Raw genomic sequence first — 23,347 nt, 5'->3', positions numbered from 1 at the left:
ATTGGATGAGATTTGCATCGGAGGCTTATCAATGACTTATCCGATCTGAAATAAAACTGACTTTATTAAATACACCTTATACCTCGTCATTGTCATGATATGCTTTTGATAAGAGATTGTTTTCGCATACTTCCCTGATAAATTCATAAGAATATTTTATCTGACATACATTTAAAAAACGTTCGCTCATTGAAATGAAATTTGGTACGTAGACAATAAAAACTATGTCGGTGTGACTTTATTGAATAGAAATTTATATTTGATATTTAATAGACACTTTCAATAAAATCTAAAAGAAACTCTATCCATTGTTTCGAATATTTTAATAGCTCTTTTTCTTAAACGTACTTCACGATTTAATGAAAATAATTTCTAAAATGATATATTTTAATATACACCTGATTATTTGAAACTGAAATATTCTTATGCAATTTTGTTTATACTGTTAATTCTATTTCCGTCTTATGATTTATTTATAATTTATTAAGAAATCGCTTATAATTTAAAAAAAGTAAATACATAAATTTCATACAGGAATGCATCGTAAAACAATGATATAAATATACGCAGGTACTAAGCTTTGAATCAATATCTATCTTTCCGTAAAGTAACTACAATCTAATCTTCTTTCGAGGCAAAACGATATCGCGAGTAACTCTTGAACCATATGATTCTATACAAAGTTTAATTGTTATCATACTTCTGCATAAGTGCGTGTTTCATATTCTGATCGTGTCATTTTGTACAGAATTTGTAATTGCAAAGAACGTCTTTCGTATTTAGTTATTTTTACGAAATTAATTGAATATCTCTATATTTACTATTTTTAAGAAATTAATTACGTGTGTTTATTTTTATCAAAGTAATTTTATATATCTATTTTTACCAAATGAATCGTATAATCAATTTAGGAAAAGTTTAAAACCCTACCGAATAAAATTGGTTTTTAGCGAATAATCGGGAATTAAAATGTTTATAAACGTTTCTTTTGAATCCTTTAAAAAAAATAATGTTAAATTAAAGTAGTAAAAGGTGTTTTTTGACTCCTTCGGTAGAAATAGCGTCACAATAAAATTTTAAAAAGCGTCACTTGATTTTTTTGGTAAAAATAACGTTCAATTAAAATTATTGAATACACCATTTAACCCCTTCGCTAAAAATAATTTTAAATACAACGAACAATTCTTTGTGTTAATTAAGTTGCAAATATGCTTTTACTTTCACTGTTTATATTTATGTTCACGGTGAAAAATTTCTTTTCCTGTATTAAGAAACATTATTCTATAAGAAACATTATTTTATAAGTACTTTCTGATATTTGGTGAGATTCATTTCGTTGATAGATTTGAAATATTGTCATTGATTATCTAAATTCTAACAGTTAATTGAATTTTTCACTAGAAAAACTAACACGTCTAGAAGTCTAATACCTTAAAGAACAGGTTGAAAATAATTGTTAAGTAAAATTCTAAATAATTCTAAGCATGCCCAGTTATGTTAGAGTTAAGAGACCTGCAGTTCTAGTGCTTTGGATCTTGATCGAGCAACAAAGATTATTTTCTAACACAATTACAATCTTGAAAAATAGACACGCTGTGTAAAAATAGAATTACCGCATCATATCAAGTCATTTGGAAATCACTTTTTCTTAAAAGGACGAAAACATTTTCTTTCAACTACAGAAAAATTCCGTATTTCACTAGAAACGAAAGTATTTCTCTAATAAAAACTTTTTTTCCCTCTACTATTTACTTGTCGATTCTCTTTTATTTCTTGCCAACTACAAAGCATAAGAGAACCCTACGAAAACTTGTAAAAGAAAAATACAATGCCACCAACGAAATGATAAAAGTTTCAGCGCAAAGAGCACGCGTTACGCGATATTTAGTTTTCGTGACTTTGAAATGATTTTTCATTAAATCCTAGTTTCAAAGCTTGCAACAATGATGTTTAAAAACTAATGAGGTTTTTTATTAAAATCTCCCATAGCTCGTAAAAAAAAAGTTACTCGTCTACTGCTCCCACTAAAGCTACAATCGATCACAGTTATTGTCAGTCGGCCAAAAAGATTAACTAGAGCAATCTCTCTCGATTCTACTTTCCTGTAATACAATTGACTGATGGTAACACAACTTTCGTTGTGCTTCGAATCGTGGCGTCGGTATTATCCGGTATCGATTAATACTATTACAGTGGAACCTCGATAACTTCGACCTCAAGGGATGCGAAGAAAATCATCCAAGTGTTAGAGATCTCGAGAAAGGAAGGCTCAACAAACGAGAATTAGACTTACAGAGAATTTGTAAGACGGTGAATTAATTTGTGAGCTTGTGAAGGTAGGTAAAGTCAAGTTCGAAGAAGCTCAAACAGATAAGGAAGTACACAATTGATAGGGATTATTCTTTGACTTTGTCATTCCAAGAAATAGCAAAATTTATAAAAATCATTTTACTCAAAATAGAGTAAATTCATTTCTTCGATATTTAAGAAACATACAAATCATTTCGTCCAGTTTGAAAAAAGTTATCGCATTTCAAGAGGTGCTCGAATACATTTTGCTAGAGATAGTAGAACGTGACAATTTTTGTTTCTTGTATGTCGTCAGTTGGATTTATTCTTACGTTTTGATAACAGAAGAATCTGCTTTTATTCAATTTAACAGAAGTGAATAGCATTCGTATTCAGTAAATTATGTATGAAATAATTGTCGCCAGTCTGACTCATTTTATGGTATAAGGATTTAATAGGTGATATTAATTTAACGAAATAATATAGTAAGTAATTTTCTCTATGCTTTCAAATTTAGAGTGGCCGGAGATGAGCGAGAAATTGGAAGAAGAATCGTCTCTAGAAGATATTTCTGATACTACGTAAAGGTCGTTTATTATTGGATACAGTAGAACGGTGATTCCCTACAAATATATCCACCTCTTAGGGGATTAGCTACGAAAATGTTACCATCAAATTCTATCATGTTATTTAAATTTTCTTTTAACCAGTTCTCTTGAAAAGTATTGAAGTTTCTGTAATTATACTGTATATATTTGATCGTTTGGATATTTTATTTAACTGCATTAATTTCATAAAGTACATGTGATTTATACAATTAAAAACAATATCTATATATATGCCATGTGTATGTAATAATAATATGATAAAATTTATATTATATTATAAAACATACATTTAATTAAAGAATAGTAAATGTATGTATCAATTTAATCAGTTAGCTGTTACTTTCAATAAATGTGACATATACGTTCCATGCTTAAAACAAATGTTATTAACAGGTTACACAATGTTTTCGATCCCCGTTATAAAATGTTAATTAAGTCCCAAAGGATATACCTAAATCATGTAGGATCAAGAGCGTAATGAATTTTTCAAATGAGTTCATTAACGCCGGCAGCCCTGGAAAATGCACGCTTTATAAGATTATAGCGCACGCCGCCGGGGCTGTTGAACTGTCGACCTGTGAGCCGTCTGTCGTCCCCGTCCCTACCTTCCTCTTCCGCTGACAATAAAACAGGTAGTAATGAATCCATGCTGTGATAGATCGCTTTCAAATTCTTTTACGAATTACGCAGATTTTTCACTCCGAGTTCATCGAACCGAAGATCATAATCACCTTTTCTCAAATCAAATCATCCGTATGCAGATAAAATTTATTTAAAAAAAAAAAAAAAACCAATTCTTTTTTTTCTAATTGGATTGATTCTTTTTTCAAATCAAATTAATTTTTTTTTTCTGATCGAATTAATCCACTTTTCAAATTGAGATACATAATCCGTTTCTCAAATTAGATTAATCCTTTTTTCAAAATCAAACTAATCGTTTTGCAGATTGTATTCACCTGTCCTCAGACCAATTACATCATTTTGCAAGCTTAAATTCGGTTTACAATAATACTAAACGTATTCATTTATATTTTCATCAAAAAGTTCGCCGATTCGGTGTTAAATAGCTTGGGTTTGTTTTAATTACATTTTTTGTTTGATAACAATCTTTGTGTTAGCGGTAAGCTATAATTGATCAATCTTTTGCACTATTTTGTGTAATACTATTTCAACGAGTTTTAACAAATTGCTTCAGAGATTTCAGTAGAAACGGAATAAACGCGATCGGACGAAGTATAGCTAGTTTCGAACAATGTACGTCTCCATGAACCAGAAACTGTGACTTTGTTGATCAGACGAGGCACGCTTGAATATTTTTACCTTCTTCGATGATCATTAAATTATAGTAAACTTTACCCATAAAAGGTATCATTCAAAAAAAGAACGTCATTCATGAACTTTATTCATAAAAGGTTACGTATTTTTATAAAATGTAACGAAGAATAAAGATCAAAACCATGAATACATATCTTCTAATAATAATTTGTTCACATAGTTACCGTACAAAATGTACACGATAATCAATTAAGCAATGAGACTAGACGGAAAATAAAGACATATTCAAATTCAAATTATTGCAAGACGATTGCTTTAATTTGCAGAACGTTCAATTAGTTTACCAAGAAAATTTAATATTGGACGCACTACTTTTCTTAAATTGGTCACAAGTGCCGCAGATAATTACGAATTCGCTCACAAATGATAATGAAATGGGAGAAAAAGGTTAAGTACAAGATTCACCAGATTCAAGATCCTTCTCATGGATAACCTTTTTCGCGCACAGAGATATATCGTCGTCGTCTGACGCCACGCGATTATGAACGAGAGCCGACAAGTGCGATTACTAACGAGGTAAAACGACTACTGAGTCTGTTTCATAACGACGCGATCGAAATGCGTAATTAAATTTTGGAAAATTACACATGCAATCGATCATACCCAATTTTATACCCGCTTTGCTGAATCTGATCGGTGCAATTTTCCAATCTTCGATTCATTTATCTAGGAATTGTACGCAAAGTTCGGCATTATTCGAATAATCTTTTACTACTATTACCTTATTCACGATTATATTACTCGCGCACAGTTATTTATTTCTTATTGTCATTGCAAATAACACTGAGCTCTGTTTGAAATTCATTAGAGTGATGTGATCAATATTGCAAGTACATATCTATATTTCAATTTTCTGCAATTATGGAAACTATTATACCTTTTCTATTTCACTAAAATTCTTGGAGATCTCGCAATTTTTATTCTATATTCTTTTTTATACTATCTCGTATACTGCCTATATAATGTTTATTTCTCAACAGTTTTCTAAAACAATAAAAAGTGACTCTTTGGTGTTGTGTTCGATGTGTTGCTATTTCGCTCTGAGTCGCTAACTTTTAGTGCCTTGTTCAATACAAGCATAAATTTTATATGTTTTCAAATAACTGAGCGCAGTAGAACACTTGATTTTACATCACGTATTTAGCGATTCCCACGTATGGGATTGCAAGACTCGTAAGAACAGCAGGCTAACGTGTAAATAAGTGATACGGTGGTACGTAACGCCAAACCTAGAGTCAAAGTGGACTATGTTGATAATCTGTTGTTTGCAAATACTTCCAATTCATGGTCGTATTCGTCGGTGCTACTCCCGATACAGAATTCTAGTTTCTTAACAGTAGAAGTAACGACGATTCACTTTCTTCTTCTTTTTTTATATTAATAAGTTATTTAAGCAAAGACAATATTTTATGCGTTTTTATGTTTCCTACTTTATGGACGAAAATTGATTATAAACTGAATAGTAGTAATAACTAAACTGCGAATTTTATGCATTTTTGACAAAACTGGATGAATGCGCTTGATAATAATGAAATCCGATTTTGAAAATGTGAATGTATTATTTTTAGTCTATTAAAACAACTAAACAATGAATGAACTTACTAGTTTGTTTTAATTTCGTTCAATTAATACGAGCAACTTATATTCTGCATAAAAATCCACGGCCTAATGATAACAATTCAAGAATACTTGAACTCTTTCCTTTTCCTATGCAAACGTCGAAACCTTTCATCAATCTGTTCAGTATCAGATAACTCGCGAGTACTTTCGTCGTACGATGGTGGATATTCATTTTCACCTGTCTACTAAGATCACTTCTTACGATAATCTGTGCTATCTCCCCAATTTGATTAGAATTCAAGAAATGTAAAAACGTTGAATAAGTAATTCATGTCATACAACGTGACTTTACAATTTTGCATTTGATTAAATAAAATATATCACTGTGTTTAATTATATAAATATTTTAATTGCATGCAACTTTTGCAGAGCGATGACGTAGCAGACAAAGTGTTACACGGATAGTTTCAGAATGATACGTGCAATAATACCTGCTAATGATTATTACAACTGAGAATGCTCTTAACGATTTAGAAAATGGTGCGACAGTGGATTTAGAATGTAATCGTCTTGACACGTTTCGAACTGATGACGTTAAATGGTGTCACCGGAACATGTTAAAGATTCGGAGATCGTAAGACGAGTCAAGTGTGAATATGTATCGCGCGGTGCTTGTTGAAATCGAGACAATGCGAAACGGTAGGAACAGATATTCGCGAGAAGCAATGTTCGATAAATATTCAACTTCCATCTGAGACATCGGCAATTTGTTCCTACACGTGTATTAGGTGTACGTCGACGAGGAGTACGGAACTCTGTTGTACGGAAATGCAGTGATTAATTTATTTGTAGAAAAAGATGGTTGTAACTTTAGGAAATTGTGAAACTAACAAACGGGACTTTTAATTAAATTCTTACCGTTCGTGGAAGGAATACTAGTATTGTTTTTCTAAAAGATCAAAGGGGATTGTTTCAAAATTAAGCTATCACAAACTTCGAAAGAAGGCGAATTCGTTTTGAAGAAAAAGACAAGGAAGAGGAAGAATAAAAATTCCGTTTGCAAGACGGAACAGTTACTTCGAATCTATAATTATTCACACCGCTGTGTGCTGCACAATGCCGCAACCATGGTGCGAATTTCATTTTTTAGCCGACCTCTCAAGTAGAGCGTTGGAGAACGAGTCGCAAATTGGAACAGCCAGTTACATAACGTCGAACAATATTTGATCCCTCGTTTGACGCCCGAGAAAACCAGTTCCAATCAGGCATTTCCTATTGCAACTCAATTTCCTCCGGTCGCACGCTGTCCCGAATCAGTGACAAAAATCGGATAGGTCAGTGCTGCTTCGTATTGACTTAAAATTATCTTTATGCTATGTTGAAATGACTAAGCAATCATATTTATGCACAGAAGGTTCGTAAAATGTAATAGAAAACTGATTCGAAGCGCATTTTGCACACTATTATTGCGAAAATGTTAACATCAGTTTACTATGTAATACGTTGTCTAATAAACAAAAGAAATATGAAATTTTATAATACCTATATTGCAACGTAATAACTGACCCGATAATAATTAATGCACCTAGTGCTTTGACTATAGAAAACATTATTATATTATTATTATTGAGTTTATTTATTTATTTTGTCATTGATAATAATTATTTATCAATAGATAAACCGTTTATTGAGTCTGATTCCGAAGCATGTAAATAAAGTAAATTAAAAAATATTTTTACTTTATTTCTACTAATCTGACGTTTGTTTTTTTTTAATTTTCTACTGTTATTTTCGTAATCTGCAATTTACCAGGCAGCATATAAAACTTACATTTGCAGTTTACTAAGTAGACTTTTCAAACAATTAGTTTAATCACTCGTGATCAGCGATCTCGAATACCATAAAATACGGTATGTTTAAAAGTTTTTCCACTATAAGTATAGAATATTGGCCAGCTTTTCGGTATTTTAAAATACTTCAATGTCGTTCCTTTCTCAATCGTCCGCGTGTAATATTCGACCCACTTATGTCGCTAAATTCGCGCGGATGAGCAGAGACGTCGAAACAATCGATAAGCAAACGTTATTAATAGACTGGGTTCAATTTTTAATTAAAATAAAAATTGCCAACATCAATTACGAGAAATACAAACTAAATGGTAAGTTTTTCTATTTAAATAATTTTAATGCATCATAAATAGATACGGTAACATTTTAAATTAGGGTTTGAAAGCAATTATGAGATCAGTCCTGTTTTTTGAATAAAAATAAATGTTATAATATCTAATATAATATGTTTAAAAGTGTCACCGATTTATTTATAATCTATTAAAATGATTTAAAACAGTAAAAATCTTTCTATTTAGTTTTCGTTTATTGCAATTGATGTATATTTCGATGCACATTTCTATTTTTCTGGCGCTTGATTATAATTAAACTGCGGATTTTTGGGCAAAATCAAAATTAAATAAAAAACATAAAACTTCTTTAAATTTTATATCTCAACTATACACTTTTATTATAAATGCATAAAGTTTGCAGTCTATTTATAACATATTTTCGAGAACAGATATAGAACTAATTGAGACAGTTAATTTCAGAACCGTTCCAACAGCTGCTTTTAAATTCATTTCATCTCTCTGCTATTTCAAATCGAGACAACACATTTTTGTTAAATGTTAATATCGATGAGCGTTGCCACTGTTCCAAAATTTTAGTTTACTGATGAAATGCGATTGTTTCCTTTCCTAGCTTGACCTCGCGCAGTTCGTCTGTCGATCTTGTGTGCGTTGCACACAAATAACTTATTCCGCGCTCACTACGATTACAATAAATCTCTTGACATTATTATTAATAATCCTACCTCGATTAAGCAGCATCGTTCTAATGACCCTGATATAAATCTTGCCGTATTTCGTCTTGGCGACGTGGAATAAAAAATCTGAGACGACTCCGTCGCCCTCGTGGATGTCGGTCTCGGCTAGAACCTCTTTCAGAGTCTTGACTCGTTCCTCCGGAGTGCTCTCGTCGTTGTCGGTTAACTTTTTGTCCAGGTAATCGACGACGCTACAATCCTGCCAGAGCTCCTGCGAATCGTTCTCCCGAGTCCTTCTAGACGTTCTCGCGTCCAGGAGGCCAGACGAGTCTAGACCGGCGTAGGAGACGTCCAGAGCCAAGCTGGTGAACATCGGGGTTCTAGGAGAGCTGGTGTCGAACCTCTGATGTGGACTCTTGGGACTCCTAAGGCTCCAGGAGTCGCTGTACCTCTCCGAGGGAGGAGTCTCGCAGACAGTTTGCTGGCCGTCCTTTTCGCTCATCCTCGAGAAATCGCTCGAACCGGATTCAGTTCTCCAAACGTTCCGCGCAGACTGGTTATCGGGGATCCCCAATAGATGCTCGAATCCGTATGGCTTCCCAAAGACTCCGCCGGATGACCAGACGTTGTCTAGAGCACCGGCTCGCTGGTAAAAATCCGTGCAGCTCCAAGAAGAGCTTCCTGGTACCGCGACGTTTGCCGAAAGACTTTCGCTCGGTCTTGAACCAGCCGCGACCGGTGCGGCCCGGCCGATTGTCTCGCAGGATGAATCTCCCTGGGAATCCTCGAGCGATCCCTGGGAACGATTGCTCGGTTCGACAAAGGCTTCCGCGTGCCGTTCTGCCGGCGTCGTCTCATTCGGACCCCGGAACGCATGCTGATCAACGCCGTCAATCGTTCTCGAAGAATGATCTTCGCTCGTTGCTCCTTGTCTCCCTGTTCCCTGGCATGAAGCTCCCTCGGACTTCTCGCTTCGCTTCCAGAAGGATTCCTCGAAATCGCGCTCGTTGCTCATGTCACCATTACCACCGCCCAATCCTCAACTCGACAGCAAGCTTCTCAACATATCTATGTCCGCGGCGACACTGATCGAATGCTCTCTGTATATTCGCTATTCAGATTCGCACTCTTTGAGGGGCAATAATTTTACGTAAGTCGCTTTGTTCTGTTGTTATTAATTAAGGGAGGATATCCAGGCGAAAGTCAACGCCAGAAAGTCATCATCAGATCGAATCATAAATAACTATTGTTTTTTTTTACCAGAAATTTATTTTGTTCTTTTTTGAATTTATCTTCTTCGTATTTTTATTTTATTTATTTTGAACATATATTTAACGAAAGCAAAAACTGGTTTGTTCTGGTAAATCATGGTAGGTAGATAAGAACAATAGATTCTACTTAGCTGCATCGGAAATTATTTATGACTCGGCCTTATACAAATTTTACAAATAGAATTTTGAAAATATATATTTCGATTATTCGAAATTATTCCACCAACCAATTTTTGAGCATATAAGTTTTTACAACTCGTACAATAATAACGTTTTCGTGCTAAAATCTGTACTGTTGTTTATGTGCACGATGTTGCAGACAATTAGGTGAGGAATTTGTCAATTTGACCCTTTCTCATAAAAAAAGATATGTTTATATTTTCGAAAGTTTATCTGGAAAATGACTGGCAGTAGATTTTCACCTGAACGCCGATCCTCAACACGTTCGTCGTTGGGTTGTTACGCAAAATTGTGCTTGAAGTGATAATCGAGTCGAGTTTCTCGTTTTCTTGGCAAGGTTTATCGTATCAATGAACACTAGGTGAATGACATGAAGACTAGAATTGTATGTACTACTTCGTTTTCGAGTACCGATAAGAAGCACATTTATAGACTGTTTTCACCTTTTCAACATAGATGATGAGTAGTAGAAGGATACCAGCCAATATTTCCACAAACCACCACTCTAAAAAATTTGGTAAAAATCGATGTAAACAAATTCGATATTTTATCTCTAACATTGTATTTAACACTAGATTTACAGATTTCATCAAAATGGCGGGTTGCTAAGTTTTTAATTCACAATTATCCAGATAGTGGAGATACATTTAAGAGTTTCTTATTCAATATATGTTTTACTTGCGGCAAATGCTACAATAACAGTCGTTAAAAATCCGAATAAATACCATATTGTTACCTTTACAAACTAATATAAAAAAACATTATGGTAAATCAAACTTAAAGATTTTGCACATATTTTTAGAAGCAACAAATAAAATTCATTATCAAGCACTGTAAATAATAAAGACATTATTTTTTATTAGAGAACGTTTAACACTATTTCTAAAAAAAAAAAACGAAATACGAAATATCATTATTCTTCTCAATAGCTGAACGACCATTATTAGACTATGGTATTTATGCATACATGACAAAATAAGAATAGATCAAATGCAAAGCTATAAACACAATAGTATAATTTAAAGATATTGTTACATTGTTTACAATGTATTACAGTTATTAAAAGGAGCAAAAAATATTTGTACTATTTTTATTTTGCAGAAAAGTCCATAGTCTATCTGTTATATGCACATATTGTCAGAGATGGTATAATGTCAATAATTAAACTCGACTCCAATTACTACTGCGCAACTTGATGACGAACGTGTTAAATAAATAAATATCTATGCAAATATGTCGGCACATTTTCGCAAGTTAATCGCGATTATACATAAATGTTTGTATGTATTGAAAACCTATTTAACGTATACAAAATTGGTTCATATTAAATCGTATTTATGATGTTATTTATAATCATATTGAGTCATATTACTGAATCATATTTCATTTATACTTTATTTGCGAAGTTGAAAGAAGTCTTTCATTGAGATAAAAAATGCATATGTATTCAAAATAATGAAGATTATCCTCTCTCGGTATATACTTTTACAATATATATTTTGCAAAATTTCATTTAAACCCAACCTCATAAAAAATCATAAAACACGATACATAATACTGTGTTCTATGTACCATCAGTATATAATTATATCGAATTTACATTGCTATAAATAAAAACTTCTGTTGCATCGTAGAAATGCAAGGAAAACGTAAGTAGGTTTTCATCATAAAAACTAATATTTTCAATCAAATATTTGATGGTACAAGAAACATGATTATTGTTATGGAATTAAGTATGTTATAAACTGTTCAACGACCGTCTACATTTTACAAACGACCGTTATACGAAATATGGCGCAATTAGATTAGATAACTATTGCACGAAGATAAATAAATATTGGCGAGTTTAGCTGGTATTGAACCAATATTTTAAACGAATATTATTCTGACGATAATGGTGTCATTCTACGATAAAACAAAAAAAGAGAGACAGCTGCCGGAAAGAAACACTAAAGCTTTGTTTCGCTGCTACAAAAGCGTTAATCTCAGTTAAGATTGCGTTCTTTAATTCACCGTGCGTACCATTAAAAAATTATCGCGAAACAATGATACATTGGCACTATTCCAATAATACATTTCAATTTCTACAAGCAAGAATGCGCAGTAATAACGATAAAAAAACAATCGATCAAAACGTCGAATGCGTGTGATCAATGAAACGATAAGACGGTGTGCTAGCACCGATAAGATTATCATTGTTATTGTTATCTGTCATGTATTTCTTCTATCGCAACGTGCAAATATATTTTCTGCGCGCGTCTCGGAACGAACGTCTTCGGGAAGATACTGTGAAAACCTCAAATGTTCGCGAGTCTAACCTGCCAGAAGAGAAAGAATTTATGTCAGTGGCTGAGACATAGCAATATCAGATAACTGTACCGAATTCTTCACTATCCAACGCATCCCAATGCACTAGGTTTTCGTTCGAACGAACTCGTTTCTCTCGTAGGAGCGATCCGAAAATGAATTTAAACGAAGCAAACCATACATAAAACGTTATCGTTTTTCATCGAATCTATAAATTTGTTCGAGCTTCAACGACTGGATTGCTGATTTTATGTATTTATGAGAAGAATCGGAACACGAAATGCAAAACTGTGGAAACACGTTTGAAGAACTTCAAAATGCCGTTGCATTACTATCAGCTTATTCAAATTATTAAATGAAGAAATTAATGTTTACATAGATTTTGTATCTTTCAATTAATGTGAATAGTTTTTGTTTTACTAAAAAATCTACAGTCTATGATAATTCAACATATTACAGAGTCGGGCAACATTTTGTTCGGATGACGAATAAAAGAAACACTAACATAAATTTTGTTTCGATGCTATTGAATATATCTAATCGAATAAGAATTGATCTAGGTAACAGTTTATCGCAATGAAAATTTATTCGATTAAGATTTTACCAAAATTTCGCAAGAAAAATTTATCCTTCTGCAGGTTTTCATTCATCCTTTTGCAAAAGAAATTCGCCCTTCATGAAAACAAAATTAATCCGTTCACGGAATAGAATTAACCGCCTTTTACTCACATGTTTAATTTAACACAAATGAAATTAGATAAGTTTATACATATTAAATTAAATATGTTTGTACATATTATACAATGACAATCGAATAAAAATAAACTAATTTGTACATCCGATCGTGAAAATAAAAAGATGTTATTTAACGAAATTTCTTCTCATTGATTAAAGCAGCATTTCATTTGAACCGAATATCATTCTCTGTCTTATTCGTGTTTAATGAGGCTTATTCATGTGCATCAAAAAATTATGAGAACAAAAGTATACGTTATATTTCCGGAAGTAGACGCAACAGTCTAGGAAGTTGCAGCTGCGATTTAAGTTCTAATTTAAATAAATGAACAGATCCTCTTCCTATACTTTCACGTCTTCGTTAACTGTTTGATCAAATACTCGAATGGAACACGCATCGCAAGATGTATTGTTGCACTTTAACGAAGGACTCGTAATTGTCGACTGTCTTTGCCGCCTTCGTAGGAAGTTTCTCATTTATTTAGCAGAAATCCTCGAAACATTTGTAGCCAAGTCATGCGATCATTAAATTTTGCAAATCCCGTGCTTTGCAAGAACATTTGCAACGCCGTCGCTGCAGCAAACACTCGCGAGCATTTGAGGATTGCTGTGCTCCGGAGCAGTTGCTATGAATCCTTACATTGGTACGCGATTGTAACCCGTCGCAATGCACCAAGATCTATCGCATGCCATACAGAATACTAAGACGACAATGCTTTTACCCTTGCCAGACTGCCGTTTTGTCAGTGCACCTATAATATGACGGTACGTGTCGGGAATGTCTGCCAACGAATTGCCAGGACAACTTTCAAGAGATAGGGTTACGGTAAAAGTAGTAACCGGAATTCAATGTTCTAAAGTTTCGTGATGTCGAAACAATTTTTTCGTATGCAAGTAGACGTCAAAGTTGGGCAAATTTTATTCGGAATGAATATAGGAAATAATTACTTGAGGGAACTCTTATTTCGAATTGTTATTTTCAACGCTGTTACTTGAGAATAAAGATATTAACGAGCTGTTTGAAATAATTAAAACTAATTGAAATAATTCGTTGGTTTTTATTTCAAATATGACAAAAGATGTTCTCAAAATAATATGCAACGAAAAGATTCGATTTTAAGAAATCGTTGCATCGAGCCGAACTTTGCTCGAAAAATTCATCCTTTACGACGTAAGTATTCGAGTAATGTAATTTTATATATCGAATAAATTCTACGAACAAAATTTTATTCGCATAATACTAAGACAAAAATATTTGAATGGTGGACATTTACTGTCTATTTTTTATATTTACAATATTTTCGTAATTAACGCTCTTATTTCACATAAATCTTTACGTAACACATTTCTTATTACAAACATTATCTGTGTTCTATTTATCAACTATTTACATCTAATCAACACTCCATTCTGGAATGCAATCTTCCAACGGATCAAATTTCACATCGTTTTAAGCCATACTCGCAAATAATTACATTTAGATGTATCTACGCCACTTATTGTCAAATCACGGATATTCTAAATATCATTCCAAGTGTTTGATATTATCAATGCGTTAGCATCAAAGTTAGAAACCGTGTAAACATATGAAATTTCTTCTTGTTTTATGTATTCAGAATTTATTCATATCTCCGGTGATATTGGGATTTTTCGTAGAACAGCTAATTCTAAACAATTAAAACTCAAAGGAATTAAACTGAGATGAACTAAATATAAATTATCGCATGGATAAATTTTGTTTTCAAAGAACTATTATTACACAATTTTGATCGAATTCAATAAGAAACTATTATTTTAATTAAGAACACGTGTACTTCCGCAGAAACATGCAAATGCTCAGTGCAGTTTTATGCCTAATTAAAATACTTTCACAGCGTATTCTATTATTGAACACGTTCGTGGACATAAGCAGAAGTGAAAATCGAGCGCGGAGTGAACAATTTCCACGATTACCGATTAATCACGCGCCGTAATTAGATTTGGAACATATGCCGGTGTGAAAGAGCTCTAACGACGGCTGCGGCGTCTAGAAAACAATAAGTCTTTATGATTCGCATTTTCTCCCGGGCGCCTTTTAATTCGAGGATCGCTTTTATGGGAAAGCGTTGAACCACGCGAGAAGGAGCACGTTTAAAAAATTACACGGTCTTTTTATAACGGGGTCGGCTTAATTGACCGTCTGGCGATTATTACATCATTTTTCCAAAGGTCTGAATGGCGAATATCACTGAACGCGTGAAAAATTGTTTCTCACATTTAACCGCCTTACCGCATAGCGTGTACCTTTAGAAAAACATCCCATTGTCCTGAATTCTGATTGGCGGAAAAACTTCAATTACGAAACTTCAGTTCCGAATTCTAATTTAGAAGATTCGAATTTTAAGTCGGATCGTGTCAAAAGTTATTACTACGCTGTTGACTATTACGAGCTCATCAACTTGAAAACAGGGAAAACATTTCACGAACTAAGTTTAAAATCATTAAGAGAAGATGTAAATGTTTATGCAGCTCCTGCATCCTCGTGGTTTTTTGTGAACCCATAGCTTCGATAAATGAATTCTTTTCATCGTTTTATTTCGTATATTAATCTTGATAAAATAAGTTTCGAAACGAATTTGGAATGATATTTTCGACATATTTTGTGTAGTTGTAAATACACTGCGAATGTTTACGCAAATTCTCATTTTCATATAAGATATTATAATGATTGGGATTAAGGTAAAGTTTCTTCGTCAACGAGGAAGCACTAAAAATGCTATTAGAGCTTGTTAATTTACACAATTTCTTGCATTTTTAAAATTTTGAGATAATATGTTAATGATAACTAAAATAAATTGCGACGAAAATATTGGATTCTTCAAAAATTAATTTTATTATTCCAAGAAAAAATGAAATACAATTTTTAAGTGTCCTGGTAGCTTTAAAATCTTATGCTCGTAGAAGTTTCGTTTTTCCTTGGCGAAATACTCTCACGAAAATAAATTTTGTTGAGAAACGACATCCCTTTCAAACAACGTAATAATATTATTTCTATAAAATATTATTTAATTATTAAATTTGATGCTTCGATGCAAATTCGGGCATTTCTTTATACAGATCCTATTAATGGAACAATTAACTTCGTCACTATTTCCATTTCTTATCGTGTCACTGTAGTCATAGGATTAACTCAAGGCTTCATGCCATTATCTTAGCAATTTTCCGCATGAGTGATCACTTCGCAGAATATTTACAATCGTCTGCTCATTAGTAAATTACTGTAGAATGACTTTCATTTTGATGAATTTTTCGTCTAACCATGAGGAATGAACATCACCATTGAATCTGACGATTTCCCCGGAAATCACAGTCATGAAAGCAACGGAACTATTTGACATTAGAATTTTATAGTAACGCTTACGGTTCTCGGAATTCTTCGATCGTTGTGTATTATTTTTATGTATTGAAAATCAATTATTTTAGTAACGTTCAGTAAATGATTAATTTACTTAAATTGTTACAATTGGTAGATTTATAAAGATGGTAACGTACTGTTAATAAACAAAGATATAGACAAATGTTATACTCGATTAGTTACATTAATAATATTATTAAACTTGCGTCTTCGTTTAACAACATTAATACAGAAAAGAATCCAATTAATTGGACTTTCTAGTAAAATAATGCTGACGTAAATATCAAACACGCAACTGTATCATGGCTTCATAATCAGAAAATCAATGTTTCATTAGCCAGTATACTCCGTAACCAAAATTCTATGAAAAACGAAATAAATTAAAAGGTATTAACAATTTAAAACTAAGTCAGATCATTTAAATCAATTTCTAAAAAAAGAGAATTATTTCCAAATTAATGAATTCCAAACTGTGAAGTTCTTTTCATTTAAATGTTTAAAAAAATGTCAAACTCTTTTTATGTGCATTCTATTCGAATTGTTGAATAAATATTTATCTAAAGTAACTATTCGAATAATAAATTATATTTTACTCCAAGAAATTCTTCGAATTAATTTCTGTATAAATAAATTTTTATTCGATTAGGAATTCTTCGAATTAATTTCTGTATAAATAAATTTTTATTCGATTAGATATTTATTAGATAATGTCGAATGAAGCTTTATTCGTTAATCCTTATCTCTCATTCGTCATCCGAAAAAAATGTTGTCCAACTCTGGTTCGCACATTGCAAGATAAATAACAGGCGAAATTGATAATAACTCTAAGAAACCATGTGCTTGCGTTTACTTTCACGTAACAATGCTGCCATTCAATTACTCTGAATCGTGGAAGACATTCGGTGGGACGCAGGAAGTGCGAGATGGTTGTATAGTTATGAAACACCGTGTAGATGCACTGCGGTAATCCGGCGAGTTTCGAAACATTTTCGAAAGCAATTTGAGAATACCGTGAACCAATACTTTCGTACGTACAAAGAACGCAATAAGTAGACTGCGGATTTTATGCAGCTGGGACAGAAACGAATAGATGCGGTTTAGAAGAATGAACAAATTGAAATAACCGAAATAACTGACGAGTATCAATGTATTATATTCTACCGAAGACCATAATTATTATCATCAACATTTACAGACGAGATTACAACGGTTACAGACGAGACAAATTTTATTCCGATCATGTATCATGCAGGGTACTTTATAAAAATACGTCAATGCTTCACAGAGTAAACAAAATACGTTTTTATTTTTTGTTTTTGTAAATTCATTGCCAATTTAAGGAGTTTGTTTTGTGTTAATAAAGTTCAATATTACGGAGAAAGAACGTATTCGTTCTAAATGGTATGAATGCGAAACAATTTGACACGGTGCCATAATATACAATATCTTTCAGTTATGAATAATTTAAAGAAATTTTACACATTGTTATTGATGACCGAGATACTGAGATAACTATCTCTGAGTGACCGAAATAGAACGTCCCTCAGCGATAACTTAAATAACAAACATGATTTTGTTACTGATATTTTTCGCAAAAATTGTTCTCAATTTGTGAAAATTATTAACACCCTGCCGTATTTCGACGAATCTGGCGCTCAATGAAGATTTTCGATAGTAACGTGTTAAATATCAATTTTATTCTTTTAAGTCGGAATAAAATTCTGTTCTCTTGTCATCAATATCTAAGCGCTCAAATAAATGTAGACTTGCAATAGAAATAAATTTTCTTACTAATCACATGAAGTGTAAAGAAAATGGTATGAGTTTAAAGAAACAATCGAATGTGTATCTAGCATCTATTCCTTTCAATTGATGCAAACAATTAATATTTTGCATCCGCAAGATCCGCAGTGCAGTATTAAATCTTGATTAGGCGTCTGGATTTTCGTACCGGCACGATCATCAAACGTAACACGTGTTTAAATGCATCAAATAATCAGAGCGCATGGATATAGTCGGTTAATGCATAACCGTATCGCGAAGACGACCTGCATAATCGCGAACCATCTAAATAAACATACCAATTACTAATCCTATTAATTATTGAACGAGTCGCTTAATATGCCCAATGAGAAGTCCTTGGTTTTGATTTCAATAACGGTTGAAAAGCTGAAAGTTCGAATTACCATTGCAAACAGCTCGGAAAAATGAAACCGATGTCATGTGATATAGCCTTGTGAACGGCCGTTATTTTATCGAATGTTCAAACGTGCCGAATCAGTGTTTTGCTTCCCTCTATTTGTACATTTGAAAACCAAAGCAATTTCGCTGAATCACAAAATATATATTAAATATTCGGCTACGTTATTCTCAATTATTGAGAATATTCTCTAAATATTTAGAGAAATATTCATACGCGAATAATACTAAAATTAGAAGCGATAAATTTTGTTGTACTGTTATCAACGACGAATTCACTGAGATAAAAGGATCTTCTACGCTTATGTAATAACGAAGATGCTACTACAGAGATGCTGAGAGGGCGAGACAATTTCTTAAATGATCAAAGAAAACATTAATTGCGAATCACATAATAAAACGAGCAGCGATATATTTTAAAATGCAAGATAGAAACATTCAAAAAATTGAATTAGAAATAAACACTGCGTGCAAATAAATTGCAGAGATCAAATACATCGTATGATCGTGCAACGATCCCCTGTACATCTAACCTAACATAACCTGTACAGCGCGTGCGTTCAAAAACCATTGCTTTTCACGAGTTCTAACTCGTGCCTTCATTAAATTCTGCGATACGTGTATTTTTATGTAATAATAGTACCTAAACGACGGAGAAAATGTACAAGTTAATTCAAACGAACGGCAAAAAGCGTTGCTATTAGAAAGTCACAGTCTAACCTAAATGTCAATGCTTTCTTACGCGAATCACGTATATATGTCTGAATCGAATGATATTCCGCATTAGTATCAATTTCTATAACAAAAAGCTATTGGAATACCGCAAAATAATTTTGCAGCAGCTGTCTTCGATAAAGTACTTATTCGGTTGGACACTCCCTTAAACGATAACATTTACAGCTGGGTATAAAGTAAATAACAACACCAGTATAAGTTCCGTGGTTCTCGTAAAATCATATTTTCAAGTTCCACAGCAACGATTAATTTACGAAAACCTACGCCGACATATTTGCATTATTAGAGTCAGTTTATATTCCTCGTTGCGTTAAACATTTAACAGAACCAAGAACATATTACGTGTAAGTACATATAGATTACCAGTATACACCACGAACGAACACATGTAGAATAACAGTGCACTATAACATCGATTCACTTTCTGACTGTCATTTCACAATATTTCCGCGGTGTTCACAGACATGTTTTGTTCCCTCTTTATAAACAACATTACAGAGGAAAGCACACGTCCTCGGTAGACTTGCGAAAAGCACGAAACAAGTTCCTTTACATGACGAGAAAACGGATGCAGAACACCCTCCCAACGTGGGGAATGAGCGGCGACTAAACCGAACTATGGAACTTCCAGAGCAGTGCCGGGTCAAGCGCTCTGATTGGTCGAGAACTCTTCCGGGCGGTGGCTACGATTGGCCGGTCAACGAAAAACTGGCTAATTAGACGTCACTCGTTATCAATGACGCGTAAAGCAGCGGTTCAAATAAAGAACGATCTGCGCTTCCTCAAAGAATTCGCAAATACTGTTCTACCGACAAAATATTTATCAACGCATACTTCTCAATAATGCTATAAATAAACTGTGGATTTTATCCATTTATAACAAAAATGACTACATGGAATTTTAAACAGTAGGTAGGGTAAAAAAAACTAGAAGATATCGATGCAGTATTTTTGGATTATTGAAATAATCAATGATAGGAAGAATGGACTTCGACAAATATTAGTTTTCATAGAGATTGGCAGTTTAACTATAAGTTAAAGTTACTCATTTTTATACTTGTGTCTAGACTGAGAATTTTATGCATCTAACAAAAATTAATATTTGAAATTTTAAATGGTAGATAGAATAAAAGAACTGGAGGGTATTGATAAAGTACTTTTGAGATATTCAAATAAGTAAAGACAGGAAGAATGGACCTAGAAAAATTTTTATTTTTCATGGAGATCCATAATTTAACTGTACCTTATAGTTACACATTTCTATACTTATGACTATATAGAGAAAGAGAACTGGAGGGTATCAATACATTACTTTTAATTTTCTAAAATAATGAAACACAGAAAGAAACTCTTGCAATTACCTTGAAACACACAATTTATATTTTGCATGAATATCCACAGTCTAACTACAACTTGTATTTATTAATATTTATACTTTGACTGTAGCTTTTAGGTACTTGTGACAAAAATGAGTAACAGATACAAAAGATAATAAAAATATAAGGAGAATTTAGAAGTACTTTATACACTGCTTTCAATAACTTGAGCATACTGAGGAAAGAAATCTATTTTTCTTTTGCATCAGTTTATATCAATTGAGGCAAATAATTTTTATTTTGCATTAAGATACACAGTCTCATTATGTGTAGCTTATAGTTATAGATTTTTATACCTGTGTTAGACTGCAAATTTCGTGCATTTATTACAGAAATGAGTAAAAGGAACGTACCAGGGGAATTTGAAGATATGTATATAAAATTTTTTTAGTTTTATAAGTGTAGTCTCTTATTGTTTTGTCTGTAGCATTTACCGGTTTCCCATCTTTCTATAAATGTGCGCAACTAAATAATCAGAATTTGTCTGGGAAGTATAAATGCACGCAATTATTCGGTTTTTTTACGCTCGTAAGGTAACGCATTGTATTCAATATTTTTAAAAACATGCTTTTAAGGAATTCTTATACTTTTAAATGCTTATACACGATTTTCAAAGGCAAATCCAGCAGAATTGGAAATATATTTTATATGTTAAACTGTATATTATATGTATAATATACAAAAAGATTAATGTACAAACAAATAAGTATAATTGAGCACCGTATAAGGTAGGATATTTAATATTTGGCAAGGGAAACCTAAATATTTGATAAGTCATGAATTTATTAACTCGATGTTTCATAAAGTAAATATCATAGTTGAAACTATGACGTAAAAGCTGCATGTTAGTAGTGTTAAGTAGTTAATGATTCGAGATGCAAAGAATTACTGCAACGACATGCGCGTGACCTTTCGGTAATTTTTACCGTTTTCTGTTCGACTGGCGAATATCGTTCTGTCAATACGTAACGGTTCATTTTGTTACCTATGCTAATAATTAGACTGCTGATTTTATGCATTCATGATAGTAGTGTTTACTTGAAATAAGAAGTAATACAGACTTCAGAACAATTATTCATTTATAAAAATCTGATGAACTACTATATCATTAGTAATCACGAATTATATTTTTGTTAAGGTAAATTAGATTGTTAAGGTAAAAGGTCCGATTAACTATTACCATACTAACTGCGATCACAAACAATATAACAATTTCCAGTGATGTGCAGTAGATTACATAAATAATGATTTTATAAAAATATTACTAGTATTATTAGAAATATTATAAATAGTATTGTGGTTTCATTCTTTACTTATCAGAAGTTTTGAGACCAGAAATTAACTCTTATTCCAAAAAACTGTGTCTTGCTTGAAAATATTTTGATTCTACATAAATATCTGCAGTTTATTAATTGTAATATACTCAGTCAGATATCACAATTTCAAGAAGAACGTTACAGACGACTTAATATTGTAGAATGTATTAAAACATTTATTATCAAATACCAATTATCGTTATGGATACTATCGGGGAACGATAAATTGCGATTTTTATCGACAAAAATATTGGCTTGTTCGTTGAATAAACAAGTTGGAATCGTAAACTTGATTTATGAGATAGATGAATGATCGATACGATTTTATAGACTTGTATTAATGATTCCAGATAATCAGAAGTCTTAATAAAATTGTTCATTCCTGCCTGTGTTAATTCTGATAATTGTGAAAACATCGTTTTCAAAATTCTAGAAGTTTTCGCAGAGTGCACGGTGTGTAATGCATAAATTTGACAGAAACGTGAAACGAGCAACATTTAGCAAAGTCAATAACGCGAGTACAGACATGAAGGTGATAAAGGAATATTAAATATTTAACGTGGCAAGTACTTACTAAAGTAGTTGAGGGTTTCTCGGATTTGGTCCGGTGACAATTTCAAATCAGTGTCAATTGACTTTAGTGCCGGTGATGGGATAAACCAGTCAGAGTTTTCGTAGCCTGTACAAAACAAACAAAACAATTCGTTAAAATATTTGTCATTTGTAGTTGCTTGTGAAAAGTTCAACGGACATCGTGCGATTTCAATTTTTTGTATTATTAGATAGGAATGATCTTATTGGAAACGTTTGTACGATTAAATCACAATAAAAAGTATATAGAATATAATATTTATTTCTAGCCTACCAGCTATGAAAACGAACTTGATTTAAACAAAATTGCTTAAACTATCTTGCCTCCTCTCTTTCTCGCCCATTCATTCATTTATTCATTCAAGTATGTCTGTTACATGCTTACTTCTTATTCTACTTGAATTATTTGTGCAATTCAATCGAAGTATTTGTGTAGTTCAATTGTCATTACTTTATTTTAAGAAGTCGTATACTTCAATCGATATCACTTCATTTTAGGTATTTGTATAATACAATCAAGATTACATTATTTTAAACATTTGTCTAATTGAATTAAATTTCTCCATTTTGAAGATATTAATAAGAATAATAAAGATATCAAGATAGAAATTTTTAGTTTTATTTGTTATTTATCATT

The 23,347-nt window shown here is 32.5% G+C and overlaps 1 protein-coding gene across 2 annotated transcripts in view; it reads right to left on the bottom strand.

Moving 5' to 3' along the window:
- Window positions 1-20,021, bottom strand: part of Milt (trafficking kinesin-binding protein milt) — a 119,411-nt gene extending 99,390 nt beyond the window's left edge. The window contains exons 1-2 of one of the 2 annotated variants that reach the window (XM_078179874.1): window positions 19,791-20,021; window positions 8,655-9,734 (exon numbers count right to left, since the gene is read on the bottom strand). In XM_078179874.1, the coding sequence (XP_078036000.1) occupies window positions 8,655-9,621 (967 nt within the window). In that variant the 5' untranslated portion in view covers window positions 9,622-9,734; window positions 19,791-20,021. The remainder of the gene's footprint in view (window positions 1-8,654; window positions 9,735-19,790) is intronic. The other variant, XM_078179875.1, reaches the window with a different exon arrangement.
- Between the last annotated feature and the right edge of the window lie 3,326 nt (window positions 20,022-23,347).

Source organism: Augochlora pura, chromosome 4 (genome assembly GCF_028453695.1).
Source record: "Augochlora pura isolate Apur16 chromosome 4, APUR_v2.2.1, whole genome shotgun sequence".
Lineage (NCBI taxonomy): Eukaryota > Metazoa > Arthropoda > Insecta > Hymenoptera > Halictidae > Augochlora > Augochlora pura.
This window is presented reverse-complemented; position numbering and strand designations above follow the sequence as displayed.